This window comes from Drosophila elegans, unplaced genomic scaffold (assembly GCF_018152505.1).
Source record: "Drosophila elegans isolate 14027-0461.03 unplaced genomic scaffold, ASM1815250v1 contig_208, whole genome shotgun sequence".
Taxonomy (NCBI): Eukaryota; Metazoa; Arthropoda; class Insecta; order Diptera; family Drosophilidae; genus Drosophila; species Drosophila elegans.
This window is the reverse complement of record NW_024545578.1, coordinates 9,219,838-9,236,961: the sequence shown is the minus strand read 5'-3', so window position 1 is coordinate 9,236,961 and position 17,124 is coordinate 9,219,838. Positions and strand designations below refer to the sequence as shown.

The window sequence follows — 17,124 nt, the reverse complement described above, 5'->3', positions numbered from 1 at the left end:
GGAGACTAAGTGATTTTGTAAGCAGTTTTGCCTATCAGCCGAAGCGTCGAGCTGGGTTCGCCAAATGGCGCTAATGTCTCTGGCAAACAGATCCCAGCGACACAAATCAACGGGCTTATGAAAGAAGCTGCCAGAAAAAACAGAAAGACAGAAAATTTGAATAAATGATTTCGGTTTTTCTGTAAGCCACCGGGTAAACAAAAGAAGCTCAACTTAAAAAGAAAGAAACCAAAATCAAATGAGCTGGCTCCGTGGTGGGAGGAAAGAAATGAAACCCCAGAAAAAGAGAGCTTGGGTGCAGTAAAAGCGGCTGGACAACGCTCTGGTTAGTCCGCACCAGAGATCGGGCCAAGATCTCCCTAAGAGAGCGGAGCGTTTGGGCCGCGGATCGCCTTGTTTGCTCGCATTTACTTTCATTTTTGGACGGGGCTATAAAAAGCGAAAGCAGAGCGCTGGATTTGCTCATAAAGACCGCAAAACTGCAAAAGTCCACTACGGAAACAGTTGGAAAGCAAGGATTAGCACAATGGTTAGACCCATCTACCTGGCCCTCGGTAAGCTAATATTCTGCTCTGCTGTTTTATAACTTAACTCATAACTAACCTCCCCTTAAAAACAGCCACTTTGCTCGTCTTGGCCTGCTCTGTAAGAGCAGCTCCTTTGGCGGAATCGGAAATCGACACCAGTCCCGAGCTTTCGGTTTCCAAACAGACAGAGGAGCAACTGGAGGTTCACAACTCGAGTAGTGACAGCAGTGAGGAGGCGGATGAAGATGAGGAGAAGGATGACGATGACGATGAGGATGAGGAGGAGAATGTCCGCAGGCGTCGTGAGGCGGAAACCACAGAGGAACCTGCGGAGGAGACAGCCACTGAAGCGCCAACCGAGGAGCAGAAGGTGGATGCCACCACTGGGGCAGCTCCGACGAGAAAACCCGTGCTCGTGCTGATCCGAGATGCCCTCAAGAAGGTCACCACGGATCTGCCCACCGCCCAGGTGGCCAACAATGCCCTGCAGTACTTCCAGCAGTTCGAGCACTTCATCCAGCAGGCCATTGAGGAGGTGATTGGCGACGATGACGATGAGGAGGAGACCCCGGCCACTGTCCTCCCGGAAGTGGAATCCGCCAGCGAGGATAACAAGAAGCCCGAGGTGGAGAGCCCGGAAAAGGTGCCTGAAGTGGAGGTCCCGGCTGAAGTCCCTGAAAAGGAAACCCAGGCCATGGAACCCGGCAAGATGGAGGAATCCACCACTAGCAATTCTGTCTAGTCCAGATAAACAGATCCACAGATCCACACATCATTTCTCAGTTATTTATTGTCATCTATTTATTGTTAGATATAAACTTTATGCCATTTTCTGTAACCAAAGTGTTTATTGCATTGGGCGATGGACTAGATCCTTGCGATCCTTCCTCTCCTGCATCGCATAGATGTGACTCTTCAGTTGGCTGCGATGGCGATTGGTGGTCCGTCTCTTGGGAGATTCAATCTGCTGCAGCAGGCGATTAAAGTGCGAGTTGGGTGCCTTGGTCGAGGGGTTTCTCCTGCTGGAGCCAGCTCCACTGGCCTTTCTCAGGGACAGCTCCTGATCTCCAATTGTCAGGGTGAGGGGCAGCTTGCCACCCGTGCTGATATAGATGGGAATGGTGATGTAGATGGGTGAGCCGACTGGTTGCGGAGTGACCACCGGGGAGTCTGGCTGGAGCTTGATCTGCTGGCTTGGTTGTTGCTGTGGCTAAAATAAAACAACAAGTAAAGTAAAGTAAAAATAAAATCAGTGACGTGATCAAATGAATTATGCCAACATTGTAATAGTTAATGGCAAATAAGTTAAAAATTTAAATATTCAATTTATATAAACGATAAATATGCTAGTGAAAAGAAAATGTTCGAAAAATAGGCCTTTGAAACCTTATTAATTTGTAGAATAAATTAATTTTATTTAAAAATATGTAATTAAAGTCAGTTTATAATATTATCAGATTGCAGAAGCTAATTAATGATTTATGATTAATGATTTAGAGTCCTCTTAAAGGGTTTCATACCTGATCAACTTTCACTGTTTGCGGTGACAGCTGCTTTAGAAAATAAAAATAAGTAAATATATCAAATTAAACATTTTTTAGCAGTTGTTTATATCAAGTTGAATGTTAAGTTCAAAAATAACTTTAGCTAATGATTAAAATGTATTTCTCACCTCTTCCTTTTCAAGATCTAGTGGCTGTTGTTTGAGGAAGTGCAGCGGATTGGCATCCTCGCCCAAGTTGTTGTACTCATCCTCTGTCAAAGCGGGAAGCCGATCGTTGTGGAAGTTGTAGTCCTCCTCGTCGATTTCGTGCGCCTGACTTGAGGACTTGGCTGTGGGACTGATTTTGGGCTTGGAGGTCGTGGTACTATAAGCACTCAACGAAGGATCTGATGAGGATGGCTGCAGCAGGACCTTCACTTTGATGACCTCCTGGCTGTTGTCCTCATTTGTGAGATTCTGGCCAGAGCACAGAATTGAACAGAGGAGCAAAACTAAAAAGCGGCAGAGTTAAATATATTAAAAGTCAGTCATAAGTCCTTTCGATTTAAGTGTTTAGTAATTTAGTAATAGATGATTGATTAAACAGTAATAATCAAAATGGTTTTGCTTTCATAATTGTCAAATATTATTATAAAAATAAATTTGAAATTTGAATACTAAATTAAATTAAATGCCGGTATGGTAGTTGAACAGAACACTACTATGCTTGCTTGGCTTATGTCGTTCCACATTTTGCAATATCTATTAAAGCGATGAACATATAAAATAATGTGAAAAAAAAACTGTTTGCTATTTTCATGTGATATTTTATTTGATAAAATATTACAACCTAAAATCTACCGACTATCTTAAGATAATGCCCCGCCCCAGCCCATCCCGATTTGCGTACTCCTATCGATTTCCACGGACTACAGGATCGTCTTCTTGCCATTGAGGATCATCTCGGTGAGTCCGAGTTGGCGGAATTGTTGGAGGCGCTCCACTTGATGGCAGAGGCGTTTCTGGAACTGCACCTCGCGGCTGAGCTCCTTGAGCTCCTCCACGCTGCTGAGGGGATTGCAGGTGCCCATCTTCTTGGCAATGAGCTGCGAGGTCAGCACTATTTTGGCCTTGGAGAGGCGAAGGTAGGAGAAGTCGGTGCTGGATCGCCTTAGTTCCTGGCGGTACAGGAACAGTTGGTAGGGGAAGTTCACGTTGGAGGCCTTGCGACGCAGTTTCTTCAGAGCCCGTTTCTTCTGTTTCTTCAGTGGATCGTGACTCTTCACCTTGTACGGCTTGTCGGAACGCCTCTTCTCTGATCTGCGACTGGACTTGTGGTGGTGGTCAATCTTCTCTGACTTGTGGCTGGACTTGTGATGCTGGTCGACCATGGTGGGTGTTCTGCTGGTTCAACGTCTCTGGAGCAAATGATGCCTCGACCAGTGGGCCGAGGTCCTTTTAAGGCACCCCGGAACCGGCAGGTAGATCCTCCGCCCAGGTAGATCCGGTAATTAGCGGGTGCCAGTCACGCGCTTGCATGTCATAAACTTAAACCGTTTAGCAGACTCTCTCCATTCGGTTTTCCTCTGCGATCCGGGTCGCCGGGAATTTCCCCGTTTATGGCTTTATGACTGGCCCGGAGCTAGATTTACGCGTACCCAGCCTAATCCTCAATTATGGCAGCCAACTTAGCGCCGTTCGCCCGGATCCTTTGGGTTTTGTGGCGATTTTTCCAGCCGAACCCAGCAGGGGATACCCGACCACCTTTCGCGGAAATCGGGGACTGTTCTAGAAGCACATTCGGTGGAAATCGGCAAGGAGACGCTACCCTGTCCCCCTAGAAATTTCTAGCTAACACTTGGGTTTCCTTAGATCACTTCTTTTTCACACATTCACTTGGGTAGTTGCCTTTCCCCGGGAATCCTTGACGCCCAACACAAATGGTATACCACAATTTATCAAAGAACGCACCTCCGCAATTAAAGCCCAAAGATGTCTTCATGTTTCGTGTTTGAAAATAATACTGAAACCGCTTTTGGCATCAGATTTCTATTTTATACCTGAGAAGGCAAAGTTTTTAGCTCGAAAATTTCACTTGAATGGGAACAATGCGAATGCGAAGTTCTACTGGCAGATATTTGCATATTAATTTCTCAATAGTCTGGCTCTGGCACTGGCTCCACTTTTCTCTTTCTCTTCAAGCTATGCAAATTTCGTCTTTGCCTGCTTTTGGACCTACAAATTTAAACGACGATGTCGTCATTGATTGAGTCTCTTGTTGAAGATGGGGGAAAATCGAATAAATAATGATGATGCGCCACTTTTTCGGTTTGTTTTGCATGCATTTTATGAATTTCGATTCGATTCAAGAGAGAGATTCTTTCGCCCGAGTGCTCAACAAAAGTCTTCATATCTTCATATTGCCCCTCTGTTCTGCACAGGAAAAAAAAACAAAGTTAATTATATTTATTTGTTTTGTATCAATTCAAAAATAGATTGCATATAATTTACATATTTACTTGTTCAGTTATTTACTTTTCAACAAAGAAATATTTTTTATTTTTAATAATTATATTGTATTTTTTAATTTGAATTACCTGTACTAATTGTTAAATTTCTTCTACAAACGTATAGTTTAGCAAAATAGCTATTGTTTTTAGATTACTCACCAAGTGCAGCCAAATCAGACCCTGTTTTCTCCCAGTGTGGTCAGTCGAAATTAGCCCGGACCATTGGAGAGTCATCGATGGGTCGCTGCATCCATTTAAAGTTCAGTTTATTTATCTAGCAGCCAGACGTGAAGCCGGGGCATTTCCATTTGACTTGGCTTCGACTGCCTTGCATAACGCTTCTCTCGGTGTCCTTCGTCCTTCGTCCTTTGCGGTTTGCGTTTGTCATTAGACGACGTCTAGACCGAGACTCAGTCAGCCAGTGCCAGACATCGATCTGCGGCGATTGCCCCAAGAAGTTGGCTACACAAATTTGGCCATAGGGAAACGGTCGAAATTGGCAACGATTTCCAAGGCAACTGTCTCTAAATTAATATTTTTTGGGCTACGATTTTGGCAGCATATTTACATTTTCTTATAAGTCAAGCCCTCGTTTTTAATTTAGATTATAGTAGGCCGAATATCAATGCAAAATAATTGTTTTTAAAAATCCCTTTCATTGGACAGTTATTTTTATCTTACCACTTAGACAAATGGAAAATTTTATACGTTTCCATCAATTTTATTCCCCCGGTAGGGCATCATTTAATTCTGCTTAACTGTTTCTGGTTTTTATGGCTGACCCTTCAGCTGGGGCCGTTTTACGATGCGTCCTTTTATAGATTTCCAATTATAAATGCAGAAAAAGTCAAGCCAGAGGAGGGAAAACTTTTTCATTGCAACCAATCGAACGAGCGGCGCAATAATTTTCCATCGCCATTGTGTGTTTGCAATTTGTTAGCCATGCGGCCAATAAATTGGCCAAATATGCGCCATAAAGTGGATAGCAGAAGGAGCCATCAGCCAGAAGATAATATCCAGCAGTGGGAGACATCGAAGGAGAGGGATTCGCCGAAACCTATGCACTTTGTAATGAAATAAATGGACTTTCATGATGGACGGCGGGGCCAGCAAATAAATGGCAAATTTTCCCTCCAAATTAAAATATACTTTCGTTTTTTTGGCGGTGGGTGCATGGTGATTATATTTTTTGTTCATGAAAAAATATAATAAAGTACACACGACTAAACTCCTCTCACGGAGTTATAATGTTTCATTTTGTGTATTGCTCTTGTTTCGGTCTGTATGAAATGCATTTCACATTTTATTGTGCACTCAATCAAAAATCCATTTCCGTTTGTTTCGAACCCACACGTCTGTTTCAGTCTGTCTGCGCGGAGTGTGGAGACTCCGGATCCAACTGCAGGTGGATTCGCGGGTTCCCGGATTGGCAGCCAAAAGTTTGATAATTGAGTTGCGTTGAAGCTGCGACCATCTCCACCTTCCAAATGGGTGCCAATACATACACTCTAAGAAATACTGTTTGAAAACAAGCTACCTAAAGGAAACCTCTACAAAAGTCAGTTGGTATAGGAGGACAATCAGTAATTATAAATATGAAATATTTTACTCATGATCATTTGTAAACAAAACTTATACATAGCTATGAAATATATAAATTAAGCCAATATTTGCATACAACCAATTTGTTCACCCTTTATGTTGAGGTCCTTTACGCAGTGTAGGGCTGCTCCCAATCATCATCGGCTTTTGGCGGACTGGGGAGGAGGCCTCCTTTTGTATGCGCAGGACGATTGCAGGGACTCCGTTCGTGTTGCACGTGCCGCATGCCAATCCAATCGACTGGGGGGCGAGGAGTCAACTGAGCGACCAAATAACATCGGATGGATGGCTATCCTGACAGCCTGAGTTCCGCTCTTAAGCCCCGACCCCCAAAACACCCGGAACCCCGAAACCCCTGACCTTCGACCCGCCACCTCTGCATACTGCAGTCAAAGTAATGCAATCCCATTGCAGCCCAATGGGGTAAATGGTTGGAGATCCTGGCGGAAGGACCTTTATTGTGTTTGTGCAGACCATATGATGGAGTCCTTGCCGGCAACTGACTTTGAAATGGTTAAATGATGGTCAAACGATGAATGAATTATCCGCAAAGCAAATGGGTCATGAGGATGTGTAATTTGGACACCAATGTATTTCCAACTGTGCTCTAAGTTATCGAGGTAATATTGGATTTCAGTTGAAAGGAAGGATAAAAAGGTTGATATTACAATTAAAATTACATATGCTTTTAGAGAAAAGTATATTTTTTTAAGTCTATGCCAATAAAGAGTTTTGTTAAATTAAAAATTAATAATAACATTAACAATTTGTAAAGTACTTCGACAAGCTTTTTGAATTATAATAGAACTTTGATACAATTTTATCAGCGAAATATTTTGGTCACATCCATAAACTTTAAAGAACGTAAATTAAGAGAGTAAATAAAATATCTGCATACAAATATTTGGCAAAAAACTGAAGTATAAAGAAAGGGAACATTATATGATATGCACGAAAAATTGTCATGCAATAAAAACTAATCAAATAAATAAATAAATGAACAAAAGCCGGGCGGTGGAAACAGAGGCACTGGCAGAGCAAATAAAGTGACAAAATAAAGGAAAACAATTGCGGAATAAATGCCACAAACAATTGACAATAAACAACACGACAAACAAATAAATTTGCATGCGTATGCGAGTGTATGACCTGATTCGCACACATACATGCACACATGTTTGCATGCGTCAAGGATATAAATAAAATGAAAAGAAGCCAGTAGAAGAATGAGGCACAGAGAAATAATAAATAAACTACAGTTCATGTCATGTCAGCAAGGATAACACAGAGCGAAGGACCAACAAAAACTGACAAAATGAAAATGAGAAGAGGAACAAACTACATACAAACGCATGGAGGTTGGAGTACAAAAAAAAGATAATAATAAATATGTAGAGCAAGTGAAAATGGCCAAAAGTTGTACAGATGCGTGTAGTTAATTTGATGAGCTCTTTAAGTTGTCCAATTTGTTGGCATCTCCGCAAAAAGGAATTGAAATAGGCCTTGTAAACACGAACATACACGCAGAATCCGAGGTTAATATTTTGACAAAAGATAAGGATTTGCGATAGGAAAGTGGGCGGAATAACCTGTCGGGAACTAAAATGATAGTTTTGGGTTTCTAAAAGTGTGAGACAAAACAACATAATAGTCCCTTTATTGTAGGTAAAGCATACATCAGAAGAAAGCGAAAAAACTTGATTTCAAAACCCATTTCTCAACTTAGATTTTAACACAACCCCCATAGAATTAGATGTAAGTTAAATGCAAGCAATCTTACTAAAACTAAACTAAAAAAAAATAAATTTATTGCCTTTTTGCATTTATCATCGGTGTATGTATGCCTAAGTACTAACTATCAAATTTTGGCTAGATCATGATGTTCAATATTAGGCAGATGTTTAATATTACATTAAACAATAGTTTGCCAAAAATTTTTTTATACATTATATGGGCTTCCCTCACCACTTTGAGAACTTACAATAGCCTCCAACTGCTGCTCCATTCGGTTTCCCATTAAGTCCCATATCGACACCAACAATCTGTTAAGTCCCTTTCAACATTGCTCAGGCAATTGCAATATCATCGCCCCACCATTATGAAAACAATCCACGCTCTGTGCCTCCAGCCACTGTTTCGATTGCTCCGCTTATCGGCCATAAATTTAACGTGGCCATGGTCTATTAACTCCGGCCAGATCTGGAGAAGGGTGCCTCTTAATTTAGCCACGTTTATCTGCGAGGGAGTTTGGGGCCGGAAATCTATGTGTTCTCTCTCTTCGCACAAATCAAAATATATATATGAACCCCTAGCAAGGCTTATCTATCGGCTATGGAAATTGAATTTCCCCTTGATGAGCAGCGTGGAAGGGGGCTAAATTGGCAATTGGCAACGGAGTCACATGTGCAGAAAGGACGCGTCCAGATAATTGCGCGATAACAGGCTAATTTTCAATTAGCACCATTTTGATAAGTGAACATAAATTAGGCGTTTTCTTTCCAGCCCGTTTCGTTTCGTTTCGCTTTGGCTTCATTAATCGGCAGCAACAAATTGCGAATGGATATTTTCGCTTGCTGCTCATTTCCGGTCTCCGATGGGATTGAATCAGCCGGGGGTGCCACAAACGTGACTAGTTTATTGAATTCGATCGGACTTTCGCCGCTTGGCTTGGCTTGGCGGTACATAAATTAATAATAATACCGAGAGCAGTCGGTAACAATTTGCTTTGCTCTGCAAAAGCTGCTGAGGGCTGGAAAAATCCAATGAGAGCCCTCTCTATGACCAACTAAAAGTCAAACACACCACCCGCTGCTCTTCAAAATACGTGTTGGCCATTTTGACGTCGTCGTCGGAGTGTTCGAACCTTTTGGCCATATAAAATTCCAATCATACTTGACCAAAAGCAAAACACTGGAGAATTTCAACGCCAAAAGCACTGAGCGGCAACAGGAAAAAGGGAAACAGCATCGGCAGAAAGTTAAGTGAAGTGGGGCGTTTAAGCCGGAAAATGTGGTGGGAAAAAGGGGTTTTAGGGGGGCAGGAGTTGGTTTGCTACTGGCAGCAGTCAGCAGAAATTTGTGCTACACTTTTGCCAATAACTTACCGCTGCTTAATGTTGCCCCTGCCTATTTTCTGCCCTCCCATGGAAGGTGGGTTCTAAAACTTTCCGGTCAAGTTTGAGGCATTCCAATGCAAAAACCTCCTTTAAAATAATTATCAAAAGGTTTCACCATTAAAAATCGTTACAAAATTTACTTGTTTACATTTTTCGCTTTTAAAAAAAGCTTTAAAACAAAAGAAAATTACTTAAGCTGCATTCATTAAATGCTGATCAAATATTAACAAATAAAATACTTTAAAAGTCAAGTGAATTAAGAACTTAACCAATTAGGTTAGACATATAATAAATTATAAGACAATACACTATTTGTAACGTTTCCAAAAACCAGTTTTATTTATTTAATTAAAAGCCATCTATCAAATAAAAGATAATTGATTCAAAAACGTATAATGGGTAGAAATGTACTAAAACCTTATTCAATAATTTCATATTTATTTAGTCATCAAGCTTTTCACTTTTAACTATATTTATTTTCTCCCGAAAGATAATAAAAATAAATTATATTAAATTAACAAAGATAACAAAGCTTCTTGCATTTACAAATACTACTATCTATACTTTCTGTAGAGCATTCCGCACTCAACTTTAGCGGGGCAAATTTTATTCCTTTACAATTTCCAGGTTACTTTCAAAGTTTAGACCCCAGCTTGACTGCCAAATGGTCTTTCCTTTTCCACCTCCGCTTATTTGTGTTCTGGGGCTTATTGCCAGTGGGCAACAGTGAACAATTTTCGACAGATTTTCGGAAAATAGTTGCCGACTGCATAAGGTAGAATGCATCGCTCCCCGGGCTTCGCTTTTGCGGTTGGCCTTGTGGGAGCATTTGGCCCAAGTCCAAAGCCAGTCAGTCAGTCGGGGGAGAAAGGAGCAGAGTTAGAAAATTCCTTTTCACTTTTCAAACGATAACCTTTAAACATTTCCGAAGGACAAGGGAAATGCAGTGGGAGCGAGAAAGGGATAAGCAAGTATCAAGGATGGGGAGTTCTCCTTGGAACAGGTAAGTTGTCGCAGCGTAATCGATTTGGAAAAAAAAAGTTGCCATGTCCCGAGCTACCCTTGCCATGCTACTTTATTGTTACGCACCATTTGTTCTACCACCCCCGACGCCCTTGGAAAATTGCAGAAAATGGAAAATCTGCTGGCCGAACCTCTCCGCATCAATGATAAACTTTCGACACATTTTTCATTTATTTTCAGCACCTTTGATTGATATATTGAACACTTGGCACCCAGCTCAAGCAACAGTCTTTGGCTGTCCTGTCGTTTCCTCCTGTTCTTCAGTTATCCTTCACCTTTCCTGTATACTCAAAAAAATTTAGCATTTAAATGTGAAAACCGCCTTTCTATATCCACTAACAAAATAAGGTTCAATGATTTACTTAATGGCTTACGTTTTAATATTCTTATCTTATGGATATTTAATTTTTATATGACATAAATCTACCGTAGATATATATTTTTTATATTAAGTATAAAGTTGGTTTATATTTGATTTTTAATTTGTTCGGTTTTTGTGAATGCGGATTTGTTGGAAATTTTTTTCGAAATTTGATCCAACCAAAAATTTTTGAGCTGTGAATGCCAGTTTGTTGGAAATTTTATGACGAATTCAACGAGGTATGGCATTCCAACATTAAACCATTATATCTTTAGTTGTAGATGTTTTCAATTTTTCAAAGATGTTTGTTACTTTAAAAAGTTGCATTTTAAAACTTTGTTTACTCTGCCTAATAAATGTTCTTTGTTGTTAAAGTTAAGTGACATTTTGGTCCAGTGGAACTTGCCAGGAACTTGCGTCAGCTGGTCGACATTGTGCCGAGCATTTCCAGCGGAGGCTGGGGAACGGTGAGAGTGCGGGAGGGCAGTCATGTCAAATGCTGTGACAAAGGTGAAAGCTCCCAGCCAGTCATCCACCCACCCCACTTTGCCGGCTGAGTTGAGAGCTGGCTTACGGTTTAAATTGGAGTGCTGGACACACTTCCTTTGAGCGCAGCATCCTGGAGGCAGTGCGTCAGTTCCTTGAGCATTTGATCTACCTCAATGTGGCTTGATAGATGGCTCCTGATCCGGACGCACCAAGCAAGCACCAAGGCAAAGGCGAGGGCTCTTCTATTTTATTTGATGACCCATGGAATTCCGATTACCTTTGTCTCGAATCTCCGAACAATCTGCTTTGTGCGCCAACTTGACAATAACTGGCCATAAATGAACAAATATCATTAAACTTAAGCAAGTGCCTGGCTGCTGTCCGCCATTCAGGCCAATTGCTCGACCAGCGGCAGTCGAGCGAACAAAACCGAAAGATATGCCAAACTATGGCCAAAGTGGCAGCCAGGAGCCGAAAGCAAAGGAAACGTTGGCGGATACCAGCGATGCGGGGCAACTTTTCATAAACATTATTAACAATTATTGTTGTTAGCTGAACTTGGTCGGGTGGGGGTGGGGGCGGGGGCGGATTCTGGCTGCCAGGACTCGCCCGTGTCGCGTGCAGCTAACAAAGTCCTTCTGCCGACTCCTTGTTCCTGCTGTTTGCCTGCCTGCCTGCTGGCAAAAGTTATAAGCACGGCCAAAAGTTGATAAGAATGAGCCATAGACGTCGTAAGGCAGCCACTTTTGGTCTGAGCTCATTCGAGTGGGTGGGCCGAAAAGAGGGGCGGGGGACGGGAAGGGAAGGGAAGAGAGAGTTCTTAACACGGACAAGCTTTGTGCATTTTTTATAAACTAACGCCCTAAAACGCGACACGAAAAGAGAGCAGCAACAATAACGATGGCTTCTAAGCACGCTGTTGGCCATGTCTGGAGTTCTTTGGTGGAAACCTGCAGGTGGGTGCGTGATTCGTGAGCAAGCTGTAAAGAAAGTATTTTAATTCTCAAAAATACCAATTATATGTAAATATTTTAATCACTTTCAAACCTTATTCAAAATCAATAAAAAGACGTGAATAAAATAACTAAATATTGTACAACTTTATAAAATTTTAGGGAAGCAATAAAACTAAACCTCATATTATATGATAATTTTACTGTTGATCCTTAGCTGCCCTTCAAGGTTGCCATCTCTAGTGGAAAGTTTGTTGCAGGTTGCTACTTTTCTTCAGCTTATTTATTGATGTTGTTCTTGCTGCTGCATCCACTTTTTTCAGCACTAAACAGACAGTTATTGTTGTTGCCGCTGCTTGCACATACTTCAAATAGTCTTACAGAAGTTGTACACTATCTTCCTCAACGGAAAGTTCATAAAGTTGCGACGAAAAACGCCCACAGGTTGGCCACGTTCAACGTTCAACGTTCGGCGCTCGTCTTTGCAGCCATTGCTCATACGCCATGTTGCAAGCAGGAGGATGAAAACGGAGGCGGCATGGAGGGGAAACTTATTTTTTTCGGGGAGTTACTGAAAGACTGAGCCAAGTCTCGCCCTCGTCTCGAGCCCCACAAAAGTTGAGAGCATTGCACGAAAGTTTAATTGAGAAAGTTAAGGAATTTCAATTAACTGTGGATATTTGTTATTTTTATTCCGGGGATGCCTGCTCCTGCTGGTCCTGTTCTTCGTCCTCGGCTAAAGTCTGGGCTGTAGCACTTTTTGGCCAAGTATTTTGTGTGTTGAGTCATGTGTGCTATTGGCTGGCAAGTTTTTCCCTCAATCCGGCTAGTTGTTTGTTGTTGTTCGCAGCAGCAACAGCAACAGCAGCAGCAGCATCGTCGTGGCTTAATATCCCATTAAGTGGAGTCTATTAGCCAGCGGCTCTTAACTCATTTACCAGGGTGAAAGATGCACTTAAGGGAGGCCATGATTTAGCTCTGATTGTAGTCAGATATCTTTTATAATTTATACTTTTCCTTTTTCCCACTTTCCTGCCGTTTTCAACTGGCTATTTGCCAGGCTGATTCATTCGATCGCTTACAAACCAATCTGGATGGCTTAGTCCTTAATGCAGACAATGGGCAGTTGCTTTTTTGCTAGCCCCCTGGTAATCGCATTAATTGCACTTAATTGAAACAACAATCTCATCCAGCTTCTGGCTAAGATTTGTGGCATTTGGAGCGAGGTCAGTCAATCAATCAATCAACCAATCATTTGCACATTGCCAGTACCAAATGTTCGACCCACCAACACCAAAACCTGAACTTTGGCCTTCTGATCTCGGTTGACAAGTCGTGTAAGTTGCCGGCCACCTGCTCTTGTTTAATTATTGTTCGCGCTGCCGTTGGCTTACCAATAAAGCGTTAACCGCTAACGAGTTAAGTGCTTTGTTCGCCCGCTGAGCGCCGACCGCAGCCCACTGCCGAAGTAAAACCCCGATCCGAGGATTTCAGGGGGTGGCAAGTGGACAAATGGCCAGCTGGGCAGCTGGGCAGCTGGGCAGCTGGGCGGTTCAAGGGTAAGCTGACATATCGTTGATGAGTTCTGTTGACCAAAGTCATTACATGGCGAATGTTGAATGATGAAAGCTCCTCCTCCGCCCCTCCTCCATCGAATAACGTTGACCTGAATCGCAACTCCACTGCCCCTTAAGTCGACTCTGTGGGTGGGTGTGTGCGGGTGTGTGTGGTTTCGCAAAGTGATCACGGGTGGTGCAAAGTGGTGGAGGGAATTTAAATGCTGCGGTGGCTGCGGATAACGTGATTGAGGCCAATTGAGTCTTTGGATAAGCAAATTAAGCTAAATTTGAAGGATTAGTTCGATGCTTTTATCAAAACAAAATGTACTGCCTTATCGATAGGTTTTTAAATTTATTATATTATTATTATGTTATTAACCTTTAAAATAAAAAGAATTTATTTTATTGCAGCCAATGACTAATATCCATTTCCTTAGAAAAATTAATTGTGGTTTTTTGTATGCTTATGCCTTAAAACAATATTTATGAAGAAATTCTAAGGAATATGTCAAAAAAAAAATATTTCGATGTCCAAACAATATTTTTACCTATTTTAAATGACATGAATTTTTATATTGAAAAGATATTTGTTGGAATTATTAGAAAACTAAAGATAATGAGATCGGGTTGGCCGATTTCCAAACAACTAAATATTTATAATTGTATTTGAGTTCGATCTTTTATCGCACGTTTAAATCCCATTAAAGCCATTTGGTTTGTGGCAAAGCTTGTTGATTCCCAAGCGTTCTAGGTCGCATTCACACACTGTTCAGTAGGCGCATCTATAACCGATAACCGATTACCAAATGCCCATCTATGGCCAACCGCAAAATGAGCCCTATTTAAATGCCCACAAAATGGCGAACAACAAAAAATTGCCGGCTAATAAATAAAATAAATATTACCGAAAATTGTTTCAATTTAAGTACATTTCATTTAGTTTGTTTGTGTTTGTGTTTCTGTTTGCTTTCGGTGAATGGCAAATGGGAAATGCCATTAAACAATTATTTACACGGCTTAGGCATCAATGAGGAAAATGAATTGCAACAAAGTGCAAATCTAAGCAAATAAATAATAAATATTTAATTCTATTTCAATTCATTAGCTAATGTAATTAGTGGACCACACCCACGTTGTGCCGAAACTGTTGTGGCAGCCCCATGTAATTGGATTAAGCTCGTAGTCAAAGCCCCCAGGATACTGCGTGGGATGCCGGCATATAAAACACACACCCAAGCTCACCTATTATTAAGCGCTCACAAACAGGACAAAGTGATTTTGCAATCGGAATAATGCAAATATGACAAAACAAAGGCGAAACTTACTGAAAATAAGCGCAACCAAGGGGAAGGGAAAGTGGCCCCCATACGCGGCGGTTTAATTACATTTAAAAGGCTTGCTTGTGCGTCACACAGGGCGTATGCTTAATAAACCAGAACGCAGCACAAGAGCACATTTTTGGCACTGGGAATGGGCGGTTGAGGCATGGGAATTGACGTAGAAATGTATTCACTTGTTTGTCTGTTTGCGTGTTTTGCACATAATTCAATAAACAGAATAACGAGTAACGTGCCGCAAAACTAATGAACTTAAAGAGCGACAAACAAACAATAACCAAATTCGAATGGGTTGAGGTAGAAGCAAATTCAGCTGCAATCGTCACGTCCGCTTATGTGTCTGTTTAATTAGGCCATTAAGTCTGCAATACATTTCCGAAGAGTAGCAAATTGATTTTGATTTTCTTTATTTTTTTGAGCTTTGTTATATTATAAATCCTACTGGAAAGTCTCTTAAAGTTGATACTTGCTATCTGCCATCTTAAGTGCAACTGTAGCCACAAATACCCCTGCACCTTCTGCAGCAGCAGTCAGGAGTTAAAGAAGAACAGAGCTAACATGCAATCACGTTGACAGACTCTCTTAAGTAGAAAATGCTCGGGTGCAAAATGCAGCTAGAGAAAGAAAATAATCCCCAAGTCGGTGAGGAAAAGAGGGAAAAAGTCAGTTGGGATCTGGTTGCTGGCGATGGAACTAGATGTGAAAAATCGTGACCGGCAAGCCAATATTAAACAATAGCAGAAAAACAATCGAAATAAAAATAAATTTAGATATGCTTTTATATTTTCTATTTAGCTCGGCAGCACTTATTTTCCGTCCACCTTTATTGAATAGTCGAATATGCCATTTCCTAGCTCTTTACTTAAAAAAAAACATTTTCTATTTATAAATAAGTATTGAAATGCTTAAATATAAAAGCTGTAATCTCTTAAAACAATGAATAATAATATATTCTATAATACTATATATTTTATTAACAATAGTTATTAGCTGTATAAAATAATAGGTATATTCACTATACAATTTTTGAGTGTAAAACGGGAAAAATGCCTATATTTCGATTTGGTTTTTTCGTAATAAAATAAAATAAAACAATTTTTATTTAAAGCTGCAGATTCCAGGACCTTCTGAAGGTCCTGTTTCACGCTCTCATCTCCAGCACTGACATACACCTGCTGGCACACGAATACATATGAGTTGATCCCTGCTACTTAAGAAAAACTAAGTGAAGCATATAAGTAGCAACTAATTTTCAAGCTGATGTAACAGCAGACGACGACGACAAGGATGAGGACGATGCGAGGACGACAAAGGACAAAGGACTCGAGCAACTGTCTGTCAGTGTGTGTGCGTATGTGGGTGAGTGTGTGGCAACCATTTTGGCTGTTATCTTGTGCTGCTTCTTACTCTTCTTCAACTTCGCCAGATGCGCTTAATTTGCGCTCATTGCTCGCCAGTGCGTAAATGGAAAGAAACAAACGTTTGTCTTCGTTTGTTGGAAGCTGAAACAAAAATCGTTGCATACATTCTGGGGCATGCCGAAATCACAAGGAGTGCCATCGAAACTTGCCCAAAACAATTTAAAATTACCTCACGTATGTGTGTGAAATTGCAAACGTATTGTGGGTGTGTCACCGCCCACCAATGCCTTCATGGCCAATATATATATGGCAGCTTATAAGTCAAGTGCAAAGGCAGCACCAAACTGAGAGAATAAAGAAAAGGAAACTCCACTCCGCTACTCAAGTGTCGCCGATTTAGCTGTTTTATAGCTCTTACTAGATCTTTTTTAAGGTAAGAAAATCTTTAAAATGGAAGAATTTGGTTAAAAAATCAAATTTATTATTTAGTAGCTGGTGACATAATTTTTAAACATGAAACATTGAGTTGTTAAACATTTATAAGTTGCTCATACCTAAATTTTAAGGGATTCATTTGCAAACGTTAATTTTCCAGTTAAACCATGTTTAAACAACTTGAGAGACTACATTTTTTAAAATTAAAGAAATGGGGCTTATATACAATTTTTTCGGATTAGTATTGAAAGTAATACGTTTTTTTGCAACTGAAATTGTACCAACACTGCTCTCATTTCTTTCCTTCTCATCTGTCTACAGCAATTTTCGTTATAAAACTTTCGGCTAAGCAACTCGATGAGAAAGTGT

The 17,124-nt window shown here is 40.9% G+C and overlaps 3 protein-coding genes across 3 annotated transcripts; 1 reads left to right on the top strand and 2 right to left on the bottom strand.

The window, feature by feature from the left end:
* The first annotated feature begins 349 nt into the window (after positions 1–349).
* Positions 350–1,365, top strand: LOC108146985 (nucleolin). The gene is made up of 2 exons (XM_017273242.2): positions 350–554; positions 620–1,365. Exons 1-2 carry the CDS (start codon positions 527–529, stop codon positions 1,267–1,269), a joined length of 678 nt encoding a protein of 225 aa, XP_017128731.1. The 5' UTR covers positions 350–526; the 3' UTR covers positions 1,270–1,365.
* Positions 1,300–5,004, bottom strand: LOC108146984. The gene is made up of 4 exons (XM_017273241.2): positions 4,680–5,004; positions 3,982–4,443; positions 2,200–2,522; positions 1,300–1,737 (listed from the first exon to the last, which is right to left on the bottom strand). The coding sequence occupies exons 2-4, from the start codon at positions 4,010–4,012 to the stop codon at positions 1,375–1,377; spliced, it is 717 nt and encodes a 238-aa protein (XP_017128730.1). The 5' UTR covers positions 4,013–4,443; positions 4,680–5,004; the 3' UTR covers positions 1,300–1,374.
* Positions 2,924–4,025, bottom strand: LOC108146573. The gene has a single exon (XM_017272596.2). The coding sequence runs from the start codon at positions 3,399–3,401 to the stop codon at positions 2,940–2,942; it is 462 nt and encodes a 153-aa protein (XP_017128085.1). The 5' UTR covers positions 3,402–4,025; the 3' UTR covers positions 2,924–2,939.
* Positions 5,005–17,124: the final 12,120 nt, after the last annotated feature.

Excerpts from the sequence above, each read along its gene's own strand:
- LOC108146985 (XM_017273242.2), top strand. The coding sequence starts at position 527 with ATGGTTAGACCCATCTACCTGGCCCTCG. Across the intron at positions 555-619 it reads ACCCATCTACCTGGCCCTCG|CCACTTTGCTCGTCTTGGCC; the intron begins GTAAGCTAATAT and ends CCTTAAAAACAG.
- LOC108146573 (XM_017272596.2), bottom strand. The coding sequence starts at position 3,401 with ATGGTCGACCAGCATCACAAGTCCAGCCACAAGTCAGAGAAGATTGAC.
- LOC108146984 (XM_017273241.2), bottom strand. The coding sequence starts at position 4,012 with ATGAAGACATCTTTGGGCTTTAATTGCGGAG. Across the intron at positions 2,523-3,981 it reads TTTGGGCTTTAATTGCGGAG|TTTTGCTCCTCTGTTCAATT; the intron begins GTGCGTTCTTTG and ends GCCGCTTTTTAG. Across the intron at positions 1,738-2,199 it reads TAGATCTTGAAAAGGAAGAG|CCACAGCAACAACCAAGCCA; the intron begins GTGAGAAATACA and ends GTTTTATTTTAG.